The sequence below is a fragment of the Neoarius graeffei genome, chromosome 5 (assembly GCF_027579695.1).
Source record: "Neoarius graeffei isolate fNeoGra1 chromosome 5, fNeoGra1.pri, whole genome shotgun sequence".
NCBI lineage: Eukaryota > Metazoa > Chordata > Actinopteri > Siluriformes > Ariidae > Neoarius > Neoarius graeffei.
The window spans coordinates 29,091,645-29,108,883 of record NC_083573.1 but is presented as its reverse complement, the minus strand read 5'-3'; the positions used below and the strand labels follow the sequence as shown (position 1 = coordinate 29,108,883).

Sequence of the window (17,239 nt, the reverse complement as noted above, 5' to 3'; positions counted from 1 at the left end):
GATGAGACCAAAATAGAAGTTTTTGGTTTAAATGAGAAGCATTATGTTTGGAGAAAGGAAAACACTGCATTCCAGCATAAGAACCTTATCCCATCTGTGAAACATGGTGGTGGTAGTATCATGGTTTGGGCCTGTTTTGCTGCATCTCGGCCAGGACGGCTTGCCGTCATTGATGGAACAATGAATTCTGAATTATACCAGCTAATTCTAAAGGAAAATGTCAGGACATCTGTCCATGAACTGAATCTCAAGAGAAGGTGGGTCATGCAGCAAGACAATGACCCTAAGCACACAAGTCGTTCTACCAAAGAATGGTTAAAGAAGAATAAAGTTAATGTTTTGGAATGGCCAAGTCAAAGTCCTGACCTTAATCCAATGGAAATGTTGTGGAAGGACCTGAAGTGAGCAGTTCATGTGAGGAAACCCACCAACATCCCAGAGTTGAAGCTGTTCTGTACGGAGGAATGGGCTAAAATTCCTCCAAGCCGGTGTGCAGGACTGATCAACAGTTACCGCAAACGTTTAGTTGCAGTTATTGCTGCACAAGGGGGTCACACCAGATACTGAAAGCAAAGGTTCACATACTTTTGCCACCCACAGATAAGTAATATTGGATCATTTTCCTCAATAAATAAATGACCAAGTATAATATTTTTGTTTCGTTTGTTTAACTGGGTTCTCTTTATCTACTTTTAGGACTTGTGTGAAAATCTGATGATGTTTTAGGTCATATTTATGCAGAAATATAGAAAATTCTAAAGGGTTCACAAACTTTCAAGCACCACTGTACATGCATGTTTATACAATGTGTTATCTAATAGCAGCACTGAGTTATTTCATGGTTAATTTAGCATTAGTATCTGGAGGGGCAAAGACTACAGTGATTATGGTGCGTGTATATTCACAGGGCTGCTACAAAGGTCTACACTTAATAATACAGAACTCAATATCAGCAGGACAGTGGGACAAAGTAAGAATGGTGTACATACGTACATCAAGTCTTGCTTACAATGATACAAACACCCCCATCTCTGTCTTTACCTGAGTCCATAGCTCTCCTGTTTGGTCCTGAAGATATCATGTCCTTCTCGCTTAGTCCCTCTATTTGGCATGTTGCTGGTGAAACAAGATTGAAATCATAACACTGCAGTTTTCCACGTAATCCAAAGCTGTAGCTTGTCTAGCATGTTCCTCAGGGATTTGTTCTTCATTGGCAAGGAAGATGCTGGGTACATGAAGATGCTTGTTGGCTTTTTCAAAAAGTTGTAATGAACAACTAGATTGAAAATCATGAGGTAGAAAATCACTCATTTGCAAAACCTGGTGAGATGCTAAGCCTCATATTGTGCAAGCACTGCCAACTTGATCCATGATCAGTTGAATAATTAGGGCCCGAGCCCTATGGGCGAAGGCCCTATTGTTCTTGTAAGAGTTCACTATTATTATTCTTCTTCCGTCTTCTTCTTCTTCTTCTTCCGTCTTCTTCTTCTTCCGTCTTCTTCTTCTTCTTTATTTTTCTCCGCTGTTGGGCCATTTTCGGGGCGCTTGCCATGGGCGAAAACGCACGAAATTTGGCACCAGTTCCGAGAATTGCCACCGCTACTCAGAACCAGAAGCCCAAACTTGGCCGGGGGTCCGGGCCTCTATAGCGCCCCCTAAGTCGCTGTGATTTTGGCCTCCCGCATTAAGGTGCCTGGGTGCCATGTAGTTTGTTGTAGTGGCATGCCATTTGGTACGCATATGTATCTCACTTAGCCGGACAAAAATGTAATGCCAATGCATTAGCCACGCCCAACAGGAAGTGAGGTAATTTCACTTTTGTGCGAAATGCATGGCCACGAAGACGGCGCAACTCCTCCTAGACCGTTCATAGGAATGTCACCAAAATTGATACACATCATCTACAGACATGGCTGACAAAAGTTACTAAATACATTTCACGTAGGATCAACCGTTCGGAAGTTATACGTCAATCAATTTTCGCTGCAAAATTTTACATGCTTAAAAATTCATAACAAATCTTCTGATTGCTCAAAACTGCTCATACTTCACACGCAAATCACTCATTGGGCTTCTGACATGTTACCCAATTTCTGTGATATTTTGCCACTGGGGGCGCTATTTTTGGGCAAAAATTCCAATCTTTCCTCAAATTTGGTCAAACTTCACGGCCACCCTCTTACTACCTCCCATGTCATGTATACCACATTTTGGAAATTTTCGTCCATGTGGGACGCTGTTTTTGGCCGACGCAATTGCTCCAAAACGGGTTTTTGGTAAATAATTCCATAATGCTTTTCCTTCACACCACTACCTTGTGATAGTATGTTGCTATTGTAGATACTTATTTTTCCAACTCATAATCGCTCATGTACCGCATAGCGCCACCTACTGACATGGGAAAAACCAAAAAATTTATTCTTCAAAAATCTATATCTCATCTTCTATTTACTCAATTGTCATCAAACTTCATACGCAAACTCTTCATAGCTCACCTGACATATACGCCAAATTTTGTGCACTTTCGCCACTGGGGGCGCTATTTTTGGGCAAAAAATCCAATCTTTCCTCAAATTTGGTCACACTTCACGGCCACCCTCTTACTACCTACCCTGTCATGTATACCACATTTTGGGAATTTTCGTCCATGGGGGGCGCTGTTTTTGGCCCACGCAATTGCTCCAAAACGGGTTTTTGGTAAATAATTCCATAATGCTTTTCCTTCACACCACTACCTTGTGCTAGTACGTTGCTGTTGTAGACCCTTATTTTTCCAACTCATAATCGCTCATGTACAGCATAGCGCCACCTACTGACGTGGGAGAAACCAAAAAATTTATTCTTCCAAAATCTATATCTCATCTTCTCTTTACTCAATTATCATCAAACTTCATACGCAAACTCTTCATAGCTCACCTGACATATACGCCAAACTTTGTGCACTTTCGCCCCTGGGGGTGCTGGTTATGGCAAAAGTGATATTGCGGCTTCTGATTTGTCAAACTTGGCAGGCAAACTCTTTACAAGACCCTTATTGGGGCGCTTGCCATGGTCGACAACGCACGAAATTTGGCTCCTTTTTCTTAGACTGCCACCGCTACTGAGAACCAGAAGCCCAGATCCGGGCGGGCCTCAGGGCCTCTATAGCGCCCCCCGAGCACCGTACAGTGCGAGACCCTATTGTTGCCATGTGTCCAATTCTGTGCTTTGTCACCATTGTGGGAGTTATGTCTCTTTCCGAAGAAGCTGTGGAAGGTATTTCGCGGGGACGCATGCCCCCGCCCCCCTTTTATTCTTCCGTCTTCTTCTTCTTCCGTCTTCTTCTTCTTCTTTATTTTTCTCCGCTGTTGGGCCATTTTCGGGGCACTTGCCATGGGCGAAAACGCACGAAATTTGGCACCAGTTCCGAGAATTGCCACCGCTACTCAGAATCAAAAGCCCAAACTTGGCCGGGGCTCAGGGCCTCTATAGCGCCCCCTAAGTCGTTGTGATTTTGGTCTCCCGCATTAAGGTGCCTGGTTGCCATGTAGTTTGTAGTAGTGGCATGCCATTTGGTACGCATATGTATCTCACTAAGCCGGACAAAAATGTAATGCCAATGCATAAGCCACGCCCAACAGGAAGTGAGGTAATTTCACTTTTGAGCGAAATGCATGGCCACGAAGAAGGCGCAACTCCTCCTTGACCGTTCATAGGAATGTCACCAAAATTGATACACATCATCTATAGACATGGCTGACAAAAATTCCTAGAAACGTTTCACGTAGCATAAACCGTTCAGAAGTTATACGTCAATCAATTTTCAATGCAAAATTTTACATGCTTAAATATTCATTACAAATCTTCTAATTGCTCAAAACTGCTCATACTTCACACGCAAATCACTCATTGGGCTTCTGACATGTTACCCAATTTCTGTGATATTTCGCCACTGGGGGCGCTATTTTTGGGCAAAAAATCCATTCTTTCCTCAAATTTGGTCATACTTCACGGCCACCCTCTTACTACCTCCCATGTCATGTATACCACATTTTGGGAATTTTCTTCCATGGGGGGCGCTGTTTTTGGCCGACGCAATTGCTCCAAAACGGGTTTTTGGTAAATACTTCCATAATGCTTTTCCTTCACACCACTACCTTGTGATAGTGCGTTGCTGTTGTAGACACTTATTTCTCCAACTCATAATCGCTCATGTACAGCATAGCGCCACCTGCTAACATGGGAAAAACCAAAAAATTTATTCTTCAAAAATCTATATCTCATCTTCTACTTACTCAATTGTCATCAAACTTCATACGCAAACTCTTCATAGCTCACCTGACATGTACGCCAAATGTTGTGCACTTTCGCCCCTGGGGGTGCTGGTTATGGCATAAATGATATTGCAGCTTCTGATTTGTCAAACTTGGCAAGCAAACTCTTTACAAGACCCTTATTGGGGCGCTTGCCATGGTCGACAACGCTCGAAATTTTGCCCCTTTTTCTTGGACTGCCACCGCTACTGAGAACCAGAAGCCCAGATCCAGGCGGGCCTCTGGGCCTCTATAGCGCCCCCTAACGTGTTGTGATTTTTGCCTCTCGCATTAAGTTGCCTGGGTGCCATGTAGTTTGTAGTAGTGGCATGCCATTTGGTACGCATATGTATCTCACTAAGCCGGACAAAAATGTAATGCCAATGCATTAGCCACGCCCAACAGGAAGTGAGGTAATTTCACTTTTGTGCGAAATGCATGGCCACGAAGACGGCGCAACTCCTCCTAGACCGTTCATAGGAATTGGACTGCCACCGCTACTGAGAACCAGAAGCCCAGATCCAGGCGGGCCTCAGGGCCTCTATTGCACCCCCCGAGCACCGTTCAGTGCGAGACCCTATTGTTGCCATGTTTCCAATTCTGTGCTTTGTCGCCATTGTGGGAGTAATGTCTCTTGCCGAAGAAGCTGTGGAAGGTTTTTCGCAGGGACGCATGCCCCCGCCCCCCTTGGCCGCTGGCGCGAGGGCCCGTCGAGGCCGCTTGCGGCTTTAATTCTTATTTCTAATTGTATAACGGCTTCCTTAACATTATTTTCTGAACTTATCTGTCACTTATTTAAATTTGAGTGAATGATGGTGGATTTTGATTGGTTTCGCACAGGAGTGGCAGGACTACCGGCTCACATGGGACCCAGATAAGTTTGATGGCATGAAGAAGGTCCGCCTACCCTCCAAACACATCTGGCTGCCAGATGTTGTCCTCTACAACAAGTGAGTGCCTTGCCCTTCTGAACTTTAATCATTTGTGTGGTATGTATGCATACCTGCAATTTACACTTATGAATCACTATTTATCAATTTACAATTACCTATATTTCTATATCCAAATCATCACTTTTACCACTATCTATTATAACACAAATAAACATCCATATACATTGCACTTAAATAATCATAATACAGTTCATTGGTGGACAAGTGAACAGACATGGCAGTAGCATGGTTTTTGGTACATCAATATAGAAGAAGCCTTCATTTGTCACATATACTTTACAGCACAGCAAAATTATTTTTTCACACATTCCTGCTTGTTAGGAAGTGCAGGTAGGGTTAAGGGCCTTGCTCAAGGACCCAACAGTGGGCCCTTGTTCTGGGGTTTGAACCTCCAACATTCTAATCAGTAACCCAGAATGTTAACCACTAAGCCACCACTGCCCAACATACAGGATTACAAGTCAAGTTTAAAGGATTTAGTTATGGATTACTCTATTGCAATTCAAGCAGAATTCTTGTGCCATAATGGATGTAGCACATGTAGAAATAGTGTATTTTTGTGATATCATTGCATATACTTGCATAGCATAACATTAATAATACAATGATTACAGAATTCTTTAACATAACAATATACTGACCCATAGCTAGCCCAAACTAAATTTAATTAGCATAGACCACCTCTCTCCACTCCACTGAGGAAAGTTCACTCACCTGTTCTCATTCTCTTCCAGTGCTGATGGGATGTATGAAGTATCCTTCTACTCTAACGCTGTAGTTTCGTATGACGGCAGTGTGTTCTGGCTGCCACCAGCAATCTACAAGAGTGCCTGCAAGATTGAGGTGAAGCACTTCCCATTCGACCAGCAGAACTGCACGCTGAGTTTCCGGTCATGGACATACGACCGCACAGAAGTGGACCTCGTGTTGCGTGCTGAAGATGCTAGCATGGATGACTTCACACCGAGTGGTGAATGGGACATCATTGCGCTGCCTGGGCGTCGCAATGAGAACCCATCAGACCCAGCCTATGTGGCCATCACATATGATTTTATCATCCGCCGCAAGCCACTCTTCTACACCATCAACCTGATAATCCCATGTGTGCTGATCACATCACTGGCGATTCTGGTGTTCTACCTGCCATCAGACTGTGGTGAGAAGATGACGCTATGCATTTCTGTGCTGCTAGCACTTACTGTCTTCCTGCTGCTCATCTCCAAGATTGTGCCACCAACATCTCTGGATGTGCCACTTGTGGGCAAGTACCTGATGTTCACTATGGTGCTTGTCACATTCTCCATTGTTACAAGCGTGTGTGTGCTCAATGTGCACCACCGTTCACCCACGACACACACCATGCCCCCGTGGGTCAGGGTAGTCTTCCTTGATAAGCTCCCTGCCCTACTCTTTATGCGACAGCCCAGGAACAGCAGCGAACGGCAAAAGCTACGGCAACGGCGTCATGCCAATGAGAAACTTGGCATCTCTGGTCAGGAGAGTGGTGAGGCATGTACATGCTATGTCAATCGGGCCACGGTCAAGCAGTTTGGAGGAGAGGTAGGTGAAGGTGGTGGAGAGTCCATGGAAGGATTGAATGGTCTGAGGGACGGAGGGCGCGAGGGCAGAGAGGGCACCTCAGCTTTGCCACGGGCAAAGCAGCAACCTCCTGCTGCTCTTCCCCAGGGCCTTCTGGGCCAGGCATGCCCAGGCTTCGAAGAAGCTGTGGAGGGAGTGCGCTTCATTGCCGGCCACATGAAGTGTGAAGATGATGATCGCAGCGTGAGTCATGATCTTATACACTGTTGGAGCATTTTGCTTCTCTATGTTGCCTCTTTCATCACTGTTTTTATATGATGATTCTTTCATTGAGAGCTCCTTTGCAGATTAGTTCCTAAAGGTAATAGGGAAGCATCTTCTGAAGGAGAGGAGCTCTAGAAACTTGTATTTGTCCTTTCAGTACATTTATGAACATTTGTTATTCTGTAACCTATGAGAAATTGTTCTGCTAGTTACACCTCACGATAAAAGAGCTACACCTCCTCTGATTCCTCTGAGGACTCACCTCTGTAGTATAGCTGAAATTATCACTCACTGCTGCTGCTATATTCCTGCTGCAGAAGATGAGTAAACGTCTCTCCTTTTGATCTATAAGTTCATCTGCTGGTTCTATTGGGGGAATTGAGAAAATTCTTTAACGTACTGTATATGTATGGACACAGTACAACCCTGATTCCAAAAAAGTTGGGACAAAGTACAAATTGTAAATAAAAACGGAATGCAATAATTTACAAATCTCAAAAACTGATATTGTATTCACAATAGAACATAGACAACATATCAAATGTTGAAAGTGAGACATTTTGAAATTTCATGCCAAATATTGGCTCATTTGAAATTTCATGGCAGCAACACATCTCAAAAAAGTTGGGACAGGAGCAAAAAGAGGCTGGAAAAGTTAAAGGTACAAAAAAGGAACAGCTGGAGGACCAAATTGCAACTCATTAGGTCAAATGGCAATAGGTCATTAACATGACTGGGTATAAAAAGAGCATCTTGGAGTGGCAGCGGCTCTCAGAAGTAAAGATGGGAAGAGGATCACCAATCCCCCTAATTCTGCGCCGACAAATAGTGGAGCAATATCAGAAAGGAGTTTGACAGTGTAAAATTGCAAAGAGTTTGAATGTATCATCATCTACAGTGCATAATATCATCAAAAGATTCAGAGAATCTGGAAGAATCTCTGTGCGTAAGGGTCAAGACCGGAAAACCATACTGGGTGCCCGTGATCTTCGGGCCCTTAGATGGCACTGCATCACATACAGGCATGCTTCTGTATTGGAAATCACAAAATGGGCTCAGGAATATTTCCAGAGAACATTATCTGTGAACGCAATTCACCGTGCCATCCGCTGTTGCCAGCTAAAACTCTATAGTTCAAAGAAGAAGTCGTATCTAAACACGATCCAGAAGCGCAGACGTCTTCTCTGGGCCAAGGCTCATTTAAAATGGACTGTGGCAAAGTGGAAAACTGTTCTGTGGTCAGACGAATCAAAATTTGAAGTTCTTTATGGAAATCAGGGACGCCGTGTCATTCGGACTAAAGAGGAGAAGGACGACCCAAGTTGTTATCAGCGCTCAGTTCAGAAGCCTGCATCTCTGATGGTATGGGGTTGCATTAGCGCGTGTGGCATGGGCAGCTTACACATCTGGAAAGACACCATCAATGCTGAAAGGTATATCCAGGTTCTAGAGCAACATATCCTCCCATCCAGATGACGTCTCTTTCAGGGAAGACCTTGCATTTTCCAACATGACAAGGCCAAACCACATACTGCATCAATTACAGCATCATGGCTGCGTAGAAGAAGGGTCCGGGTACTGAACTGGCCAGCCTACAGTCCAGATCTTTCACCCATAGAAAACATTTGGCGCATCATAAAACGGAAGATACAACAAAAAAGACCTAAGACAGTTGAGCAACTAGAATCCTACATTAGACAAGAATGGGTTAACATTCCTATCCCTAAACTTGAGCAACTTGTCTCCTCAGTCCCCAGACGTTTACAGACTGTTGTAAAGAGAAAAGGGGATGTCTCACAGTGGGAAACATGGCCTCGTCCCAACTTTTTTGAGATGTGTTGTTGTCATGAAATTTAAAATCACCTAATTTTTCTCTTTAAATGATACATTTTCTCAGTTTAACCTCCTAGGGCTTAGCGGTCACATGCGTGGACTGCACTTTTTAGAAATTCGGAACAAGAATCCACATATGTGGACATACCTTTTCTCTAAAAGTGCATCTTATCAAAAGATGATGCTTAGTTTTTATTCTAATCAGGTTCTAATAAGCCCAAATAGCAAAGAGAAATAAAAAAATGCATGTAAAAAAACAGCTTGGGCCTTAGGAGGTTAAACATTTGATATGTCATCTATGTTCTATTCTGAATAAAATATGGAATTTTGAAACTTCCACATCATTGCATTCCATTTTTATTTACAATTTGTACTTTGTCCCAACTTTTTTGGAATCGGGGTTGTATATGTCCATGTTAAATAAATACAACCCCGATTCCAAAAAAGTTGGGACAAAGTACAAATTGTAAATAAAAATGGAATGCAATGATGTGGAAGTTTCAAAATTCCATATTTTATTCAGAATAGAACATAGATGACATATCAAATGTTATAAAAGAATATACTCTTAGAGGAAAAAAAGGCTCCTGTAGGATTCTTTGGATAGTTAAAGGTTGTAGTTTGGAAGAGGTTTTACTCTGAACCATTTGTGAAAGGCTTTTTCTGTAGTTCTGTTTTATATGTATACGTAAGATAAAACATATCCCACCTCAGAGATTTTTCAGGGAACTTTGCAGCAAAGCAACAATATCAAATAGTATAACCAACTCTGCCAAGCAGTCTGATGACACAAGCTTATATTTAATGTTTTAGTATAAGAGCATTTAGAAATAGAAATTTGTGGCTGGGAAATTTTGATTCATTTCATAGAAAAAGGCCTCTGCTAAAAGGGAAATTGTACCCTTATACTAGACATTCCAGACATGCAAACCAAATGGCTATTAAATACTATTTTGTTTCAAAAAACACAAAGACGAAATCAGAATCTAATGCATAGAACCTTCATGGGCTTGCCCAGAAAGGGTAAATCTAAGAATATTTTAAGGTGCTAGAGGGACTCTTTTTTCTAATAGTGTACATACCGCAAGTTAGTGCCTGCTTTAAATTTATATAGATTTATGATGGGAATGTACAAATACTGAAAATCCCTTAACCATACAAAGAACTCTCAAGGACCCCTTTTTAAGAGTGCTGGCTTATTATAACTGGGAAATCCATTTAACTTTTATCCACCCACCTTCTGGACTAGAATTGGCTGAGCTGTAAAGATAAATGTCAGTTTATAGTCATGCTCAGAGCTTCTAACATGCTCTGGTAGAAAATGCATGAGGCTTATTCCCGTTACAGTAGATCCCAATGGAAGGAGCATTGTCCTTACTGAAAGAGATGACTTGGCAATACCATAACAGTGCAAAGACCTAACTCACAGGTTTTGAACGAGTACAGTAAAATGGCAGTGCAGTCAAAGTTTGTAAGTTTGTGTCCCCCACCTTTAATTACAATGAGCTGGAGTCTTCAAAAAAGTCACTGAGCCAGCCATGCGTTCCTCGTCCCAACAGAGAAAAACAATAAATAATCAAGTCTGCAGTCAAGTGAATAATATGTGTTAACTCCATAAAACAAAGGCTTATTAACAAGCCTTGCTTAGGTGTTAATCATTAACAGTTATCGAGAACTGTGATCATTGTGTTCAAAAAATCTCTTAAAAGGACTATTTTACAAGCTAAAAGCAGTTTTACTCGAGTCTTTACTCTGCAAGCATTGTTGTCATGGCTGCTCATCAACATAAGATACTCTCTGTCCAAGATGAACTTAATATCCTCAACTGTCTAAAACATGGTGAAAAAACAACAAATTTGTCTAAAGAATACGGTATCCCAAAAAATTCAATTTCAACTTTTAAAGTAAAAGAAAAAGAGCTCTAAGACTTCATCCATAACTGCATTCAGATGCATGATGGGCTGAAAAGAAAGAAGATGCGGCAAGCAAACAATGGCAAGTGTGGCTTGTTTTCTTTACTTAAGAGTGAATTATTTCCTTTACTTTGTAAAGATGTAAGTGAATTTAGTGTCAATATAAATTAAACACAGTTGATCTTGTTTTATGTAAGAGTGACTGGTGTGACAAGTGGCATTTCAGTATTACGAATTTTTCGATATAGCAAACTATTTGGACGTCCCCAAAGGAGTTTGTTATAGCCGGGTTGCTGTGTAATAACATTTATTAAAATAACATCTCATCTCATCTCATTATCTCTAGCCGCTTTATCCTGTTCTACAGGGTCGCAGGCAAGCTGGAGCCTATCCCAGCTGACTACGGGTGAAAGGCGGGGTACACCCTGGACAAGTCGCCAGGTCATCACAGGGCTGACACATAGACACAGACAACCATTCACACTCACATTCACACATATTTGTTTAATATTTACAAAGACCAGTCCTTTTTAAATGTGTCCTTTTTTCATTTACATATGTATGTTAATAACAAAGATCATGTTTATTGCATTTAGGTTGCATATTATAGCAGTATACTGTATAGTAACCACAATAAGATCTTTTGTCGATATGTTGCAGCTCGCAGCTCTAAAAAATTAATAAATGAGACCTGCTTCCCTCTAGGACCGAGTGCTATCAAAATGTTCATATATGGGTCCATCTCAGAAACTGGTCTCTCATTTGGGGCATTATGGTCAAAAAATACATTTTCTAATTTTACTTTTTTTTTTTTTGCATTTACCTAACACTCAATGTTTCTTTTGTCATGTTTAATAAGAATAAAGATAGTATCTTGCTTTATCTGGCCTCCACTGTGGAAAAATTTTTTGATTACAATTCAAATGCTTTTGCAAAATTGATTTACATATAAAATACCTACATCATGAAGAATTAAAGCCCCTCCTTCACAAATGAGTGAAAAAAATGTGTCAAAAAATAAATTTCCTCTTTTTGATTGCTTGGGTTAAAAATGCCAAGTTATGATGACTGAATTGATTGTTCACTTAAATATGAATAATATGATATATTTTGGGTATTTGATATGGCGAAATAGGACACAATGGAAAAATCAAGAACACACTGGAAAGATGAGAATAACGGCGGTGGTAAAAGAACAACGACTGTACCGGCTGAAGGTCACGCGGGTCTCTGCTGTGGCACGCAAGCAATGGGACATCACTACCACACCGGACGGAGCGCGAGGCGGGGGCGGGGCAAAATGACTGGCCGTAGATTATATCAAAAGTTCGATCTAAATTGACCATGGTTGCAAAATATTGGCCAAAAATACGCAAACACTATGAAATATGAAAGTAAGATGAAAAAGAAACATTCTATTGCCTTATACTGCAAGACTAAAACAAAATAAAACTGTCAAAACTCACCTTTTCAGTGATAACGTCCGAACAGATCACCCACGTAACAGAGACCGCAAATGGAAGCAAGATCAACTTCTAACTGTTGGAGTGGAAAATTCCATTCTACACATGCAAATTGTTAATGTGTGTCCTTCCCTGCACACAAATAACACGCTACGGTAAAAAATAGGCCACAACTCATTTTATAGCTCAGAAATTCATACAAGACCAGCTACCATCGTAACATATTCTGTAAGAAACATATTCTATACCTAACTTTCAGCTTTCATTTTAAAAAACAAAATCGCAGATTTATAACTAAATTTTTATATGGCATAGTGATTTTAAGTTACTACTTTAAAGTGAGGTAGTGACCTTGACCCTGAGGCTTTCCGTTTAAATCAAAACACACGATCGTATTAGTTTTGGGTATGCGGAAAATGGAGTTACAACGGTGATCAAATATTTTGCATGATGTTTTATTATGGTTATGATTATTCTGTGAGCGCACCAATCCTTACGTGTATAAAGTTACAACTTAAAATACAATTAGTGATAACTGTAGACTTTTCAGTGGACTACAACCATTTTAAGGGAATGCGATGTAGTCAACCATTTATCATGTCCCAGATCAAGCCTCCATTTTTCCACAAATTTGCAGAATTTTTGCCAAATTCTGTATATTCACATCAAAGATTTAGTTTTATCTGTATTATTTCTTTCATCATTTTATTTCAAATTAAAACCAACATTACCATTCAAAACCGTATAGTTTATTGACTGAGTATATTTAGTGGGGTACCCCCACAGTACCCAGTTTCTGAGACAGACCCATATACACATAATGCTAAGACAGTAAAAAGGCAGGCAGGCAAAAAAGAAAAGAATGATTCCATAATATAATAGAGATAATAGAAGCTTCAAATATGAATTTGAAATATGCAAATGGGTATGTTTAAATACAATACTTAATCAACAAATATCCTTATAGTCATACAAACACTTTTTTTTTATTCAGAGAAAAGTAATACAACAATTTGAACTTTCTGGTATAATTGTATATATATATATATATATATATATATATATATATATATATATATATATATATATATATATATATATATATATAAAAACTCATGATACTTTAATACTGTGTCAGCCCTATGATAACCTGGCGACTTGTCCAGGGTGTACCCCACCTCTCGCCCAAAGTCAGCTGAGATAGGCTCCAGCTTGCCTGCGACCCTGTAGAACAGAATAAGCGGCTACAGATAATGGATGGATACTTTAATATCCTGCTGTATAGTATTGCTAGTTTCTAGTTTTCTCTGTATTCTGTCCTTAATTAGTTTTTACTTAGCTTATTTTTTATATAGTTCAGAGCGGCACAGATCTTAACGATATGTGTATCAGGGTGCAGGGACTGTGATAGTTAGTCTTACTTCATTAAACCTCATGAATGTGTGTTTTACTTTCATTTACAGACTGACTTTGAATAGAATAATCATTTAGTCAGACTTGCAAATGGCATACAGCACATATTCATGGCAGTGTATGAAATAAAATGAAACTTTTTAGTTAGAAAAGAATGTTCACATATGGCAACTGATGTTATAGATGTTTTATATACTCACTGGCCACTTTAATAATAAAACCTATACTTGTAAAAATGTCATCCAAGAACAAGAATCTGGGGCTACAGTGGAAGCATGCTTGCTATAACTCGACAGTTAATGATTGGAAAAAAACATCAAGTGATATTTTTCCAGTTTTTGAATGACAGCTGTGAGATCAGTGTGGTCTTCTGCTGCTGTAGCCCCTCCACCTCAGTGTTAAAGGTGTTGTGCATTTTGAGATAGTTTTCTGCTCACTGTGGTTGTGAAGAGTGGTTATTGAAGTGAATACCTTTGTCTCTGACCTCTCTCATCAAGAAGGCTTTTCCACTTGCAGACCTGCTCACTGGGTGTTTTTTGTTTTTTTGCACCATTCTGTCTAAATTCTAGAGATTGTTGTATGTGAAAATCCCGGAAATCAGCAATTTCTTAAATACTCAAACCAGTCCATCTGACACCAATAGTCATGCCAAGGCCAAAAAACTGACATTTTGTCCCTGTTCTCCTGTTTGATGTGAACATTTTAAGATCTTGACCCATATCTGCATGATTTTATGCATTGTGCTACAGCCCTAACAGAACCTCAGAAGGTCAGAAGAATGGGAAGGAGAGACTGGAATGGTGACAGAAATGTAACTTATTATTGGTTCAAACTTCTCAGCCAAAAATACGACTCCCTGTTGTGGCCAGGATGGGTGTGCAGTTCTTTAGACTTTTACTTTCAAACCCTTTCAGTCTGATTAGTGAAGCATAAACAGTGTAAATACAAAATAGTCATCTGTGCACATCTCTGCTGCCAAGGCTCTGCTCTGTGCAACACAGAGGGAAGAAATCAGCTCTCAATTAATCTGCGATCAGCCCTCACCTTTCTCCCCAACTCTCTCATCCATTCAAAAATTACCACTAAACCACACCCCTACTTCCACACACATGAACTGCTGATTGGATAATTGCACAGGTGCACTTTATTTCCTAATACAGTGGCCAGTGAGTGTCTATAAGAGGTTTAAGAGTGCAGCAATTTTGTTCATGTCAACTAAGCACCACCTCATCCACATGGTTAGTGATGATCTCCATCCTGACCCTCTCTCGCAGCCATTCTCATGGTTATAGTGCTAGCCTTATAGTGCCTCACCTCATCAGAGTATTGTGGTGGAATGAGATGTCTGCATGTTGTAATCTTTCCCCTGACCCTGATTTCTCTCTTATCCTTGTCTCCTTCTCTCTCTCTCTTACTGTAACACATACCTCTTAATACACGCTTACTCTTTTCATTTCATCTTTTCAACACATCTGTCACTCTACACCCTCTCACCTTTCTTTTTTCCATTTTCATCCTCCTGTCTTTCTCTCCTTATGTTTTGTCACGTTTCACATTCCGCTTCATCTGCACATGCCCCAAATCCCCCACATTCCTGACCCCTTCTTTTCACTCTGCTGTCACTATCTCTTTTACAGGTGAGCGAGGACTGGAAATATGTTGCCATGGTGATCGATCGCCTATTTCTCTGGATCTTCGTCTTTGTGTGTGTCTTTGGCACAGTGGGGATGTTCCTGCAGCCTCTCTTTCAGAACTCGTCCAAGACTGTCATCACCACGCCTGGCTGACCAAACAGACACCCCACATCACATTGCAGGATGAAGAGAGGAGGGAGGAGCGAGGGCTCATGCCAAGGGAAACTGAGATGGAGCTGTGTCTGACTCTGGACTGCTCTTCAGCCATAATCTTCTAGGTTTATATGAAGACTTTTTTTGGAATAGCTCAACACAAATAATAGCCACACAGCAATGTTTTTAAATGCGAAGCATCTCTCATCCAGTACCCTCATTCCTCTCTTTTGACTAACACAATAAGCAAGCCAACCAGGGAGAGAGCACACTTCACTCTGCCAGCCAACCAGTATAATTCTCTGCGAGCAGCTTGCTAGATTGAGCCATCTTCACCCACGAGCTCCACCGTGTGACAGCTAGCGAGCATACAGCTTCCTCAAGAGACCAATGACTGCTAATTACCCTAGGAGAGATATATTTAAGTGACAAATCATATTTTTTCCCCTCTATTCTGAAAAATGTCCAATATGATTAATTTTTCTAGTCTATGATCTACATGCAAGAGTGAATTGCACATACAAGACCAATGCCATTGTTTCTGTATGAGAACACAAGTGAATGCTCATTTGGGCTTTGAGGTATTGTATTCTGTTAACATAACCAGAATATGTTTTAAAGTGTAACAATACACAGTGATAAGGGGAGAAATGGATAGCAACAAATGACAAGTAGATAGAGCTATGTATGTTTATTCTCAATATAAAATTTTGATGAAAAAGAAAACTGTAGTGAAATAGGAACATTTGCTCTGAATTTAGCAGGGAAACAAGTTCTGGAAAATGGACACTACAAAAGGGGGAGGACATTTACAAATCTAGGTTCTGAGAAATGAAGATAAAGGAAAAAGAAAGGAAGCCCAAATAGGTAAAGAGTTTGGATTTAAAAAATACTTAAAATCCATTACATCTGTGATATGCACATTGGATTTAAATTATTCTTCCTTCCCTTTTCTCCTCTCTTTTTACATTTTGATTCCTTTGTAGCTGGATTGTGTGTTGCCATTTGCTATGAATGAATGGTGGAGCACACACAATGTATTATTAATGTTTTAGGACTCTCTCATTTGTGGTGGTGGGTAATAATACACTCCTGCACTATGTTTGTACCATAACCTTGTCTGCACTGCTGCCATCCTCTCCAGTCAACTGTATCTATCTCATTGCTTTAATCTTCTCCCTGCTTTAATCTTATGCCTTCAAAGTTACATTCAAGAGATATCCTATTATTGTTATACTCTGTATCATAAACACTATCTATCTGAATTTTAATAATTCATTCACTTACTTGCTTGTGAAGTACAATTAGGGTTCACTCATAGCCAAGTCTCTTGATCAGAGCAGTTTTTCACAGTAATAACCTGTTACTATTTTTCAGCATTTTCTAAACCTGATTTTTTTTAATGCTTATTATAGAAGATCGTCAGTGAAAATACTGTATGTACAGTTGTGCTCATAAGTTTACATACCCTGGCAGAATTTTTGCTTTCTTGGCCTTTTTTCAGAGAATATGAATGATAACACAAAAACTTTTTTCCCCACTCATGGTTAGTGGTTGGGTGAAGCCATTTATTGATAAACAACTGTGTTTTCTATTTTTAAATCATAATGACAACAAAAAACATCCATATGACCCTGATCAAAAGTTTACATACCCCAGTTCTTAATACCGTGTATTGCCCCCTCTAACATCAATGACAGCCTGAAGTCTTTTGTGGTAGTTGTGGATGAGGCTCTTTATTTTCTCAGATGGTAAAGCTGCCCATTCTTCTTGGCAAAAAGC

The 17,239-nt window shown here is 40.4% G+C and overlaps 1 protein-coding gene across 1 annotated transcript in view; it reads left to right on the top strand.

The window, feature by feature from the left end:
* The window catches only part of chrnb2 (cholinergic receptor, nicotinic, beta 2), an 88,968-nt gene extending 72,125 nt beyond the window's left edge, over nucleotides 1-16,843 (top strand). Inside the window, exons 4-6 of the mRNA XM_060921471.1 lie at nucleotides 5,133-5,242; nucleotides 5,980-7,027; nucleotides 15,308-16,843. Of these exons, the coding sequence (XP_060777454.1) occupies nucleotides 5,133-5,242; nucleotides 5,980-7,027; nucleotides 15,308-15,457 (1,308 nt within the window). The 3' untranslated portion in view covers nucleotides 15,458-16,843. The remainder of the gene's footprint in view (nucleotides 1-5,132; nucleotides 5,243-5,979; nucleotides 7,028-15,307) is intronic.
* Nucleotides 16,844-17,239: the final 396 nt, after the last annotated feature.